Genomic DNA, 12414 nt, shown 5'->3' with positions numbered 1-12414 from the left:
TTAGTGTCCCAAACTGCCCTGTATGACACATGTCTGTGGCCACATGTATACTGCGCCTGGTCCAGTGCTCCTGTCACTGTGCCATGCTGCCAGTGACCCTGGGGTGCGCTATACTGCCCTCACTGACAGCATGGCACAGGTGCCCAGAGCTCTGGACCAAGGGAAGTCTGTATATGTATATATGTATGTGTGTGTGGCCACAGACATGTGTCATGTGGTGATTTGATGGTAAATTCACCTGCCTGATTCCATGTAGATTTGCTGTTCAGTGCACCCACCCTACAACATACACATTACCCTACACACCCCCTGCCGAATTCAAAAATCCTTCATATTGCCCCTGGATGGGGGTAGTGTTCCTCTCTGGATGGGGGTAGTGTTCCTCTCTGGATGGGGGTAGTGTTCCTCTCTGGATGGGGGTAGTGTTCCTCTCTGGATGGGGGTAGTGTTCCTCTCTGGATGGGGGTAGTGTTCCTCTCTGGATGGGGGTAGTGTTCCTCTCTGGATGGGGGTAGTGTTCCTCTCTGGATGGGGGTAGTGTTCCTCTCTGGATGGGGGTAGTGTTCCTCTCTGGATGGGGGTAGTGTCCCTCTCTGGATGGGGGTAGTGTTCCTCTCTGGATGGGGGTAGTGATCCTCACTGGATGGGGGTAGTGTTCCTCTCTGGATGGGAGTAGTGTCCCTCTCTGGATGGGGGTAGTGTTCCTCTCTGGATGGGGGTAGTGATCCTCACTGGATGGGGGTAGTGCTCCTCACTGGATGGGGGTAGTGATCCTCTCTGGATGGGGGTAGTGATCCTCTCTGGATGGGGGTAGTGTTCCTCTCTGGATGGGGGTAGTGTTCCTCTCTGGATGGGGGTAGTGTTCCTCTCTGGATGGGGGTAGTGTTCCTCTCTGGATGGGGGTAGTGATCCTCACTGGATGGGGGTAGTGCTCCTCACTGGATGGGGGTAGTGATCCTCACTGGATGGGGGTAGTGATCCTCACTGGATGGGGGTAGTGTTCCTCTCTGGATGGGAGTAGTGTTCCTCTCTGGATGGGGGTAGTGTTCCTCTCTGGATGGGGGTAGTGTTCCTCTCTGGATGGGGGTAGTGTTCCTCACTGGATGGGGGTAGTGTTCCTCACTGGATGGGGGTAGTGTTCCTCACTGGATGGGGGTAGTGTTCCTCACTGGATGGGGGTAGTGTTCCTCACTGTATGGGGGTAGTGTTCCTCACTGGATGGGGGTAGTGTTCCTCACTGGATGGGGGTAGTGTTCCTCGCTGGATGGGGGTAGTGTTCCTCACTGGATGGGGGTAGTGTTCCTCACTGGATGGGGGTGGTGATCCTCACTGGATGGGGGTAGTGTTCCTCGCTGGATGGGGGTGGTGATCCTCACTGGATGGGGGTAGTGTTCCTCGCTGGATGGGGGTAGTGTTCCTCACTGGATGGGGGTGGTGATCCTCACTGGATGGGGGTAGTGTTCCTCGCTGGATGGGGGTAGTGTTCCTCACTGGATGGGGGTGGTGATCCTCACTGGATGGGGGTAGTGTTCCTCACTGGATGGGGGTAGTGTTCCCCGCTGTATTTGCTCCTGCTTTGTGATATAATTGGTGATGTTGGACTTTCTGTGGTCTGTTTATTATCAGTATGGTGGTATTTATCTTGTTGTACTGGTAATGGTCATCATGTAGCAGTATTATATGTCCCTTATAGAGTGGTATGGTGTGATTTTAGGCTAAATAGACATGTTGGCACTTTGCGATGATTACATGGACTTTGGTTTGGAGTTTGGGCACTCGGTCTCTAAAAGGTTCGCCATCACTGTTCTAATGAAATCAACTGGTATCAGAAAATAGGTGGCTTTTCATGCAACCACACTTCCCTTTTGAAAGCACGGACCCAGACCTATTAGTTTAGGACATCAGTGGAGATCCCAGTTTAGAAGATCCCATTGTCGAAATAGGCGATTAAGCTTCTTGAACAACTACTAGTTAATATCACTGATTACTCTGATTACTAATGTTACCATTATGTTAATTTTTTTTGTCTGCAATTTTAGTAAAGCGCACCACAAGAGCACAATTTATTAGCAACAACCATTTTGAACAGAAGCTTTCTGCACAGTGTCACTTGACCTGAACGAAACAAGCACCAATAAAGTACTATTGCTTGGCAGCAGAACCTCTTAAGAGAGCAAAACGTCCCACTCTGTCAGGAAGAACCACATCTGTGCGCCAGCAGAGCACATAATTAGCTTGGTGATTAAGTGATTAGCCATCTTCTGCCCAGTTCTGTTGAAATAATAAAATAGGACTTACAAGCTAAATGAACTCGGTACACAAGCGCTATACAATAACTACATGCTCTGGTAGTTTACAGAAAATGATCACCACCAGGTCTGGCCAAAGAAAATCATTTCAGCTGAGATTTACTGAAGACTCACATTTACACAGAATTTCTTCAGGTAATCAGGGTCATGTACATATAGTATTAATATACAATAACTGGCATATAGCCTTAGACAGCACTAAGCTGATGTATGTGGCCCCTGACGGCCCAAATACATACATGATTGTCCTGTCCAAGCGTGCATGTGTACCGAAAGGGAAAGCCTTGAGAGCAAACTTGTTGGCAAACACATGCAGTTTTCTCATCATTAACATTTATTCCTTGTCAAAAAAATGATTTGAACAACTGTTACCCGCGGTCCCATTGAACAGTAGACAGGATGAACATGCACATTACCATTTCATTGACATGAGACAACTGCATCTCCAGATTTTCTCATCACAAGGTTCCAATATTAGGGACCCAGCAATTAGTCACTTAGCCTCTACCCCCGTTGAGTGCACATCAAATAATAAAGATGGTCATGTCTATAATAACCAAAATATCTAATCATTAATTAATGCGGTTTCAATGCATCAACAATTTTTCTACAATGTGATTTGCAGATCTGTGGTCATGTACTGCTGCGTCAAGAAACACCACTTAACCCCTTGTGGGATGCAGACAGCAAGGTCCTCTGTGCCAAATCTTGACTGATAAATTGACTAAGAAGCTACCAAGGGGACATCCTCTATGCCTAAAGAATATTTTACTGAGCATTGCTGCTTCACCAGGTTACAAGATATAAGTTGGTAGAACAGCTCTTTACAAAATTACTTACTTTTGGCAGAGCTGGGAAAATAGCATTTTGGGGGTCACAGGTTCTCTTCCCGGCTCTTTCATATTGTGAAGGAATAAGACCACTGCTGACGTGAGAGGACCAGGATTAGGAAGGGTGATCACTAACTGATCCTGTACAAAATGGAAATAAATAGTATTAAACACACAGTAGTGAAAAGGTGTATTTTATGAAGTGTATACAATGAAATTCAGCGTGAAGAAACAAACATCATAAGAAGGCTTTTGGAAGCCCATGAACAGAAATTACAATTACTTGCTTAAAAGGTAATCAAATTCTGCATCACTTATAATGATTGGAGCTGTGTGTCTATGATACAGTTAAATACAAGTTATAAAATTCCTGTTGCTCAAAGGCACATTAGCAATGCTATGCTTATTACAGTCACAAGGAGATGAAAGAGGACACTGTCACCAGGTTTTACTCCATTTATCCCAGAACACTTGGGATAGGAGGTATGAAATGTCGTTTTCAGAATTCCATCTTTTAGGCAAAAAAACCCTACCTTGTTTAAAGGGAACCTGTCAGTGGGAACCTCATTTTCACTAAAGACAGGTTATAGAAGCAAGTTACAGCTCTATTGCAAATATGTCTTTCTGCTTTCAATATAACAATATTACAATATAATTGTGTCTTATAACTTATCTTGCACCCTGACAGAATCATCTGTGTAGTCACAGGGGTGTAGGCTTTGGTTTGGATGCATTTAAAAAAAAAACGTGACTGGTATGTGCTGCAGGCTAATCAGTTCTCGGCCCCCACCTTTGCACTCCTATACAGTTCACAGCCTGGTGAGCTGACATCAGCAGTGAAAATTAGTTCCTTGGTGATAGGTTCCCTTTAAAATTAAAAGAAAAAAAAAATCATCTCCTAAGAGACATGCACATGAGAAGAAAAGAGATGCGTCACTTTTAGAGGCTGAAGGGGAACCGCACTTCAGACACCATGCTTACGATATTAGACAAAGCATGACTATTTGCTTAATCGCAAAACTCTACGTATTTAGAAGTGATTCTTTTAATAGGTAAACAAGCATGTTTTAACGTAAAATAGAGACTGGTAGTCTAAAAGCTGAAGTAAAAGCTGGTGAAAGCGTACCCTTAAACGTTACAGATCAGAATATTCTGACATTTTCTCCATGAGAAGGGGAGAGTGCCACAATGTAACATTATTGCATGGGAATGTACTACCAACTAAAAGATAAAACACAAGACAAGAATAGTTAAAAGGAGTTCAAAGTGGCTTAAAAAGGATATCGGGGGAATTTATGAACATTATTTTGAAGTGGAAAAAGGTACCAACTTCCTCCATTTGCATTAAAAGTTTTCCAGAAATGGAGTTTTTCGCCCATCTTCATCCGTGGTGGGACGGATTAAAGGCGGAGCCAATTGACTTGGCCAGATGTGACGACTTTATGCCAGGTTTCTGATGTAAAAGCTCACAATAACTTAAAGGGGTATTCTCATCAGGGCATTTACATTTAATTAAATTCATTTGCCATATGTAAACATTTCTTCAATTGGATGTTAATAAAAAAAATGTTCCTGTGTGAAGATAATTTCTCATAAATGTAGTGATGTTGTCCCTTAGAAACCAGATAGCTTCCTCGGATACGACCACCTCACACTCTGGCAGCAGTGGCCAGACATGCGCTATTGAGTCCTGCCGGACCACCAGGGTTCAGCAATCATTACCACAGGACGGCTGTGTGATTTGTAGTAACTCCCGGACATTTCATATACAAAAAACCTTTTGTTTCTTTGTGCAATCCCTCTAGCAGAGGTGGCCGTATCCGAGAAAGCGATCTCGTTTCAAAGGGACAACATGACTACATTTATCTTCACACAGGAACATTTTTTTTTAATAACTTCCAATTGAAAAAATGTATATGTATGGCAGATTAATGAAACTGAATGTGAGTGCCCAGACGAGAATACCCCTTTAAGTCTGCAGTAAACTGCTGGTGTGCACAGAGTATAGGATGACGCCTGTGGCTCCTCATGTGTTAGATGCAAGCTACAAAGTGGAGAATAGCCATCAAGACATACATGAAAAATGCTGGTCTTGATAAATGTCTGAAACTGGGAGGTAATTTGTCAGAATAAAAATGGAATCTGTTTTTATACATTATGGAAAACAATTTGCAGATAGTAGTAATTTGTCTTCATTAGAGAAAAGTCTTCTGGCCTGAGAGTTACCTAGTGTATAAGCGGGAGCAGTATCTATGATATAATGTTACTGGAACCATTGTTTCTTATATTTGGTAGTAGCCAACATAGCACAAACTTAGAACATAGAAGAAATAAAATCTATTGGAACCAGTTTGATACAAAGAAGCTAGGAAGGCAATGATATCTTTAGGATGAAATAGACAAACATGACTCTCCAGTGTAATTGTGGTTTCTACTCACTACATGTATAGACATTTCTATATTCATAATGAGCTGCACTTATAGCAAGGTAACAACAGAAGGTCATTTTATATAGTTACCAAGGTTTCTTCACCAAGGCAAATCTTTAGCTTTGCAGCTTTCTCTTTCATTCCAGACAGAGCGTCTGTTAGCATGTGCGTATGCGCAAGATTCTGTGAACAAAGAACCAGCATTCAATCTGTAGAACAATTATTATATGTAAAAAATACAATCCTCCTATTAATGTGCATGTTTTAGAGAAATTATTTCAAACATACCTTTAGAATTTCTGTCCATTATATGGTTTGTTGCTTAGAACCCAGACAAGGGATTTAGGTGCGAATAGCAGTGGGCAACCCCTTTTAGACTGCTTTAAAATTAAGCAAACTTTACCAGTTAAGTAAAGGACACACCCCTCCAACCACAGCTATGGGAATCATTATGATGGATGAGACATGAAGACAAAACTGTCGGAAGGCAGGAGGACAAGGGACGTCACAGGAAGTGTCTCGGTGGCTTTACACAAACTTTAGCAAGACAAGTACAACATGGGTGACCCTACTACGGTCTTGTACTTTGTTTTAATGGCCAACATCTTTAATTTCAGAAGTTAACCTGTATTCTATTTTGTCAGATCCCTGTTTAAATAAAAGTTTTGTACAGTTATCAAAACACCATTTACAGAAAATGTCAAAATTCTAAGAAATATTGAGAAACATGTTTCGGGAGGTGAGCAAGTAAGCAACCTCTGGACGGAGAGATGGAGCAGATGTCTTCGCTAGGATGGTACTAATTGGGTATGGCAATGCCAAACAAGCAAGCGTCTTATTATCAGCATTGAATAAAATAATTAAGAGCACAGAAATCAGGTACTAACATTACCTAAGCCCACACAATATTTTCAAGTGTGTCCCTATGCTGCAAATATTTGTGCTTGCCAGAAAGGAATTTGAGACATCTTGACTTTGATTACAATAATTAAAGTGCAGCAAAATGTTTTTGACCAAATTCAGTTTACATTCTTGAATTATGACAAGTGGACACCTTAAATAACATAGTTTGGGACTCCTTACAATTTTTATTAAAGACGATGGCCTTTCCCAAACTATTATAGCCCTCAGAGCACGCGGACATCATGGTGCTCACACGGTTCTTCTCTCAGCTGGACTCCATGTTCTCCTTTATTTGGGAGAGTGGTTGAGTGAAGCTTCATCCAGCCATCTTGCGTCACCCTACATTATCTGATCTAATCCTGTACTAACTGGCAGGTGAATTACGGTATATCTGTACTTGGGCAATTCTGGATCAGATGCCTGACACAAGTAGCACCTAGACTACTTCCTGCTCTCTCTGTCCCCTAGATCTTGGCGTATGACACACGCCAAGACACTCTCTGGAGTGCTGGGGACCCAGGTTTATAGACTCTTATGATTACAATTGGGCTTATCGTATTTTGTAGGCTCACATGACATGTCCTACTAGTCAGGACAATTGGGTGGCTCTCCTCTTTTAGCTTGGATTCTTTGGGAGGTTTGGATTCCACTGCTGACAGACAAGGAGTGGAGTGATGCCCATGAGTCACGCCCCTTTTGTTTCTCAAGCAGCAAACAATAAATGAATTCAATTACCGTATATACTTGAGTATAAGCAGAATACTTGTGCTGAAAATTCCCCATTCAGCTTATTCTCGGGTATATAAAAAAACAAACAAATTGAGTACCCACCTTTCTGACGCCTCGGGCAGGTCTTCTTCTTACTTCTTGTGCATCGGTACTATCTCCAGGTAAGTCGCTGCCAACATGGTGATGAAGTAAGAAGAGTACCTGGCCAGGGTGTCGGAAAGGCGAGTACTCAGTTTATTTTTTTTATGTGCTGGGCTTACTGGCTATATATTAAAAGGGGATGGCTATATAATAGGGAGGCTGTGAACAGTGCTTTTTCCCCCCTAGGCTTATACTCAAGTCAATTTTGCCTTTTCACAGTTTTGGGTTGTAAAATTAGGGGCCTCGGCTTATACTCAAGTATCTACAGTTCTTATATTTAATTAACGCTACATAAATCCAGATTAACTATTTCACATGCTCCGGTCCTCTTCTTCTGCCTATCACAGATGTCATGAAGATACGGATGATCTTGTACCATGACCATGTTGATGGAATTTAACTTTGCCCTATGTAAATATTGTTTACAAACATCAGGGCTGTCCACACAAATTGTGGGGGGTCCCTGGTACTCATCCCAAATGACACTAACCTTAGCAGTCCTCGTGAGGCTCTCGAGTCAATGTCTTTTTACCTTACATGGAATATCCTATGTTATCATCTACGACTCTACGTTTCCTATGACACTATGTAACCTATGTATACTATGCCTGTGCACCCCTTCCTCTTAATGTAGTATTGTATTCTGATATAATGTTTGTAATGTTGTACATTCTCTTTTAATGTCATATTAATAAAGCAAATAAAAAAAAAATAAAAAAAAAAAATCGGTAAATGTATTTATTCCTTATACCACTAGCAGAATTATGGGATAATAAACATATTACAATTGGGTTTTATTAAAAGTTTTCTGTAGATGTTCTTCTACAGCTTATATGTATTCTCATAAATTGAGAACTGCTCACTCCCACTTAGAAAATCTGATGATTTCAGCAATAACAACCAGATCAAATGCTCTGATTAGATCATCCATACTATGTTAAATATAAGAATGTTGTAATATCAAAGAAGCAGACTTAAAGTAGATGTGGTGCTTATATAGGCTGGCATTTGTACATAACTGTTCACCAGGCTACCATTGTAAATCCTAAGTTTCTTCTAAGGCCACCTGATTTCCCTCTATTAAAGGGAGTATCAAGCTTTATATTAGTACCGTATATTATGTATGTGGGCTATGTATAAACAGGCATGTTACTTTCTGTTATTCTGATCGATAAAAACATGATTGTTAGAACAGAGTAATTGATTAGCACCAGTAAAAGATCCAATATGGGACGGATTTTGACTTTAAGCCATAGTTCAAGCACTGACCTGCATAACAGCATTAAAGAAACACGTGTTGCCCAGGTTTGTTATTCCTTTTACAGGGATAGAAGTGACATGAAGGTCTGTTTTCTCTCTGCTTTTGTCTTGCAAGCAAATAACCTTTGAAGAGGAACCTGGAATAAAATAGATTTCTTTAGGATCAAAACACAGAGACAGACCTCATGCACTCGACCTGGTGTGAAATATGGGCCGCTAACAGAGGAAAGTAAACCTATGCTTGCGGTCTGTTTAGATGGGTGACATGTGATAGGGAGAACAGCCTACCACACCCGTGGTCATAGGAAATGAATGGCCATGCCACAATACGTGCAGGACTAGGACCCGCTCTTTCATTTGACTTGTCGCACCACAACCATGCACAGCAGACCTAAATGGGGCAGGGAGTGGTGACCATTTTGGTGTAGTTGGAGTAGTGATAAAGTGATTTGACTCCAAAAATATATGATAAAATTAAAACATTTTGAAATTACCTTGAAATGTTTGTTCTGTTCCTGATTTAAGGATTTAGTCCATGGACAAACAAACAGTTTTAATTGGTCTAAGGGCCACATTGTCATGCTGCTCAATTTTAAGGGGACACACAAGCACCCTCGATGCAGCGACAACAACAGTACAAAAAGGCCACGCCTGAAATTATAAATACCATAGCCCAGCTATAAATATCACCCCAGAAACCAAATACTTTATTGAGAACAGATAATACTGGAGATCCAAGAGCAGACAATGATAATGGAGAGAACTCTGAGCAGCCAAATCCTGGAAACCCCTCAGATCATACTGAAGTCCCCCAGAGCATAAATAGATACACTCCTTTCCTGGCTAATGTGCATCTCCATGTAGACTCTTCTTTCCTTAATTTGCTGTTCTGTGACCCACGCTGTTTTTTTGTGCTAGAATTAGGAACAGAACTGTGCCAGGAGCAGGAGAGGATACAGGAACAATGCAGTACAGCCGACAAGTACGTACCACTCCTGGGTCTTCTCTTGTTCTTGGGAATGCCCTGCTATGTAGGAGTGAGGACAGAGCAAAGCAGAAGACGACCAGGGAGCACTGAGGACTTCAGCACTAGTGAAAGTTTCCATCAGTTATGGAAACGCTTATTGGACTCTAAAATGTCAAGACAATGCGGGCATCAACTCAAGTCTTCGCAGATTGCATGGCGCTTGTCGGCTGTGGGTTGTGCACCCCTGATCTAGGCATTTAAATGAAGCTTCTCCACAACAGATCAGAGGAAACTGGCACTGGGAAGCGTTCCTGTTCTCCTGTGACGGTGCCCTCCTGACCACTGGTTGATTGAAGAAAAAGGTGGGAATTGGATCTTTAATTGCAGCTTCCAAACTATGAATTTACCTGCCCATAGGTTCCAAAGGTTTACTTTAAACAGTGATTTCATACAAACATATGTCAATAGGCGTTGGCATTTTATAGCTTTCCTATTATTTACCATATATTTAAATTTATATATTTCTCTCTCTCTACACATTAAAATGGATGGATATAGAAGTAATTATACCAAGGACAATGCGAACAAACATCTGGAAACAACACAGCATCTGGAGTACCAGATGCCATTGGATTTTTGCCATGCCAGCAGTATATCTCAGTATGGTTTTGAAGACAAAAGAGCTGTGCATACTGTAATTTGTGTGCGATATGATATTTTCTACATTGCTTTCCATGAACAGCAGCAGAAAAAAAAAAGAAAAAGGATCAGTATATAATATAGATTTTTGGTGTATGAAATCATTTTTTAAGAAGGCCCTATCCATCATAAATAGTAATTATTACATTGCAATAGTTTTTAGGATTTAAAAAAAAATATTTCCGTATATTGGGTTTCATACACTTAGAAAGACAAGAAAGCAAAAATAAGACTTGCAACACAAAAAGAACCAGTGGACTTCAACTAGTATTTCTCTTCCAATATATTACATATGCACATTTCTTCAATTGTTGTAAATGTGGAAATTTGAGCCACAGTCTCATTAACTTATAGCCTAGAGATAACAGAGAAATTAAGATATTCCTTGCAGTCTCCAATTCCACTGGCAACTTCCTTGCTGTCGCAATCATTGCACTAAATAAGAGCATTAGTGACATATCCAGACTATAAAAATATTGATTAGCACAGCATGTCAATGCAAACGAGTCATGGACTTAATAAATGCCAGGAATAGTGACTCTTGAAATGTAGATTTCTGACATATGAGCTCACATTTGCACTAATGAGTTAAAGAGTGAGTCTCATTAAAGAGTTCTGGGGACATGGCAGGGACCAATTTACGTTAATAGAATGTTTATGCCAAAGGTTCTGCTGCGCTTAGAAGGAGCCTCCTCCACAGGGAGTTCTTGTGAATATCCTCCATGAACCAAAGATAAATGCGTAATTAAAGTTCCAAAAACCCTACATTTAATTAAAGTGGAATAAAAACGAGACTGACAAGTCGCACATAATATTTTCCGGCACACTGATCAGATACTGCTGTTCAGGCAGACACATTTTCCCAGGTTATAGCTGCATCTACAGGATCCATTGAAAGATGCACCGTAATGTGGGACAGATTACTGTATTACTGTCACTGCTGGTGAGCAGCAAATAAATGGGTTATACAAAAGGTGAAATTCATTTGTTAAAATAAATTATTAATTAATAAAAATCCTTGTTTTCTAACGGAATTTCCCTACCTTGAAAAGAGTACCCGATTTACCTACTCCAGGGCTGTGGAATTGGTAAGCCAAACTTTCAACTCAAGTAAAATGGTCACCCTGGGCAATTCAACCTGATTTTACCTCCTATAAACAAAATTATTCCTATATAAATCAATGATTAAGGTGCTGGTCAAAAGATTGCAGTTCTTCAGTTTTTCTTGTCAAGCTCCCATACAACTGTATAGCTGTAGATAAAATGTGGATACATATATTATGTATATTACAGGCAGTCCCCGGGTTACATACAAGATAGGGTCTGTAGGTTTGTTCTTAAGTTGAATTTGTATGTAAGTTGGAACTGTATATTTTATCATTGTAATCCCAGCCAGAACTTTTTTTGGTCTCTGTGACAATTGGATTTTAAAAATGTTGTATTGTCATAAGAACCAGGATTAACAATTAAGCTTAATTACAGGCACCTGTGATAACTGTTACAGTTGTTTATTGTAGCCTAGGACTAAAGTAGAGAAAATTACCAATTACCAGAGGTCCGTTTGTAACTAGGGGTCGTATGTAAGTCGAGTGTTCTTAAGTAGGGGACCGCCTGTATAGTGGTTTGGGATAAATAAACTTCAAAAATCCACTAAAACCTATACAGTATATAAACCATAAATCACTCTGCATTGGTAGGTGCTGATGTAAAAAAAAAAAAAAAAACCTGGTAAACATCATGTACAAAGTACTGTATAGTACATGGAATGTGCAAATAAAAATGTATCAAAAAGCCATTTACCTGTTACATACTGTATTTACATAGAAATGTGAGAATTAAAAGCGTGTAAGCAATTCCAAATATCGGTGTGACACAGTTGTTGCCTTATCTCCATTGGCATTTTACAAACATCTGGGAATGTATCTTAAAGGAAACAATGTTCAGGAGCCATCTGGACAAAACTGCGGGCAAAATGAAATGTGAAGCATATGGAAAAGCAGATTTTTCTCTTCCCTGCAGCAGTACAGGATGACAAATGTCAAACTTAGATGTGAGCACGCTTGACTGTGCTATGCTTAGCAGCACCACCTGGCTCTCCTTGCCTGGCCACCAAATATGGACAGCATTGCCACAGCGGACCATGTCTT

At 40.8% G+C, this 12414-nt stretch overlaps 1 protein-coding gene across 5 annotated transcripts in view; it reads right to left on the bottom strand.

Moving 5' to 3' along the window:
* USP45 (ubiquitin specific peptidase 45) overlaps positions 1-12414 on the bottom strand; it is a 91482-nt gene that overhangs the window by 43246 nt on the left and 35822 nt on the right. For all 5 annotated transcript variants that reach the window (XM_072141911.1, XM_072141907.1, XM_072141908.1 and 2 more), the window contains 3 exons: positions 8611-8738; positions 5659-5751; positions 3150-3280 (listed from right to left, as the gene is read on the bottom strand). In XM_072141911.1, the coding sequence (XP_071998012.1) occupies positions 3150-3280; positions 5659-5751; positions 8611-8738 (352 nt within the window). The remainder of the gene's footprint in view (positions 1-3149; positions 3281-5658; positions 5752-8610; positions 8739-12414) is intronic.

The sequence above is a fragment of the Engystomops pustulosus genome, chromosome 3 (genome assembly GCF_040894005.1).
Source record: "Engystomops pustulosus chromosome 3, aEngPut4.maternal, whole genome shotgun sequence".
NCBI lineage: Eukaryota > Metazoa > Chordata > Amphibia > Anura > Leptodactylidae > Engystomops > Engystomops pustulosus.
Note: the sequence above shows the minus strand (reverse complement) of the source record. Positions and strands in the feature narration are given on the sequence as shown.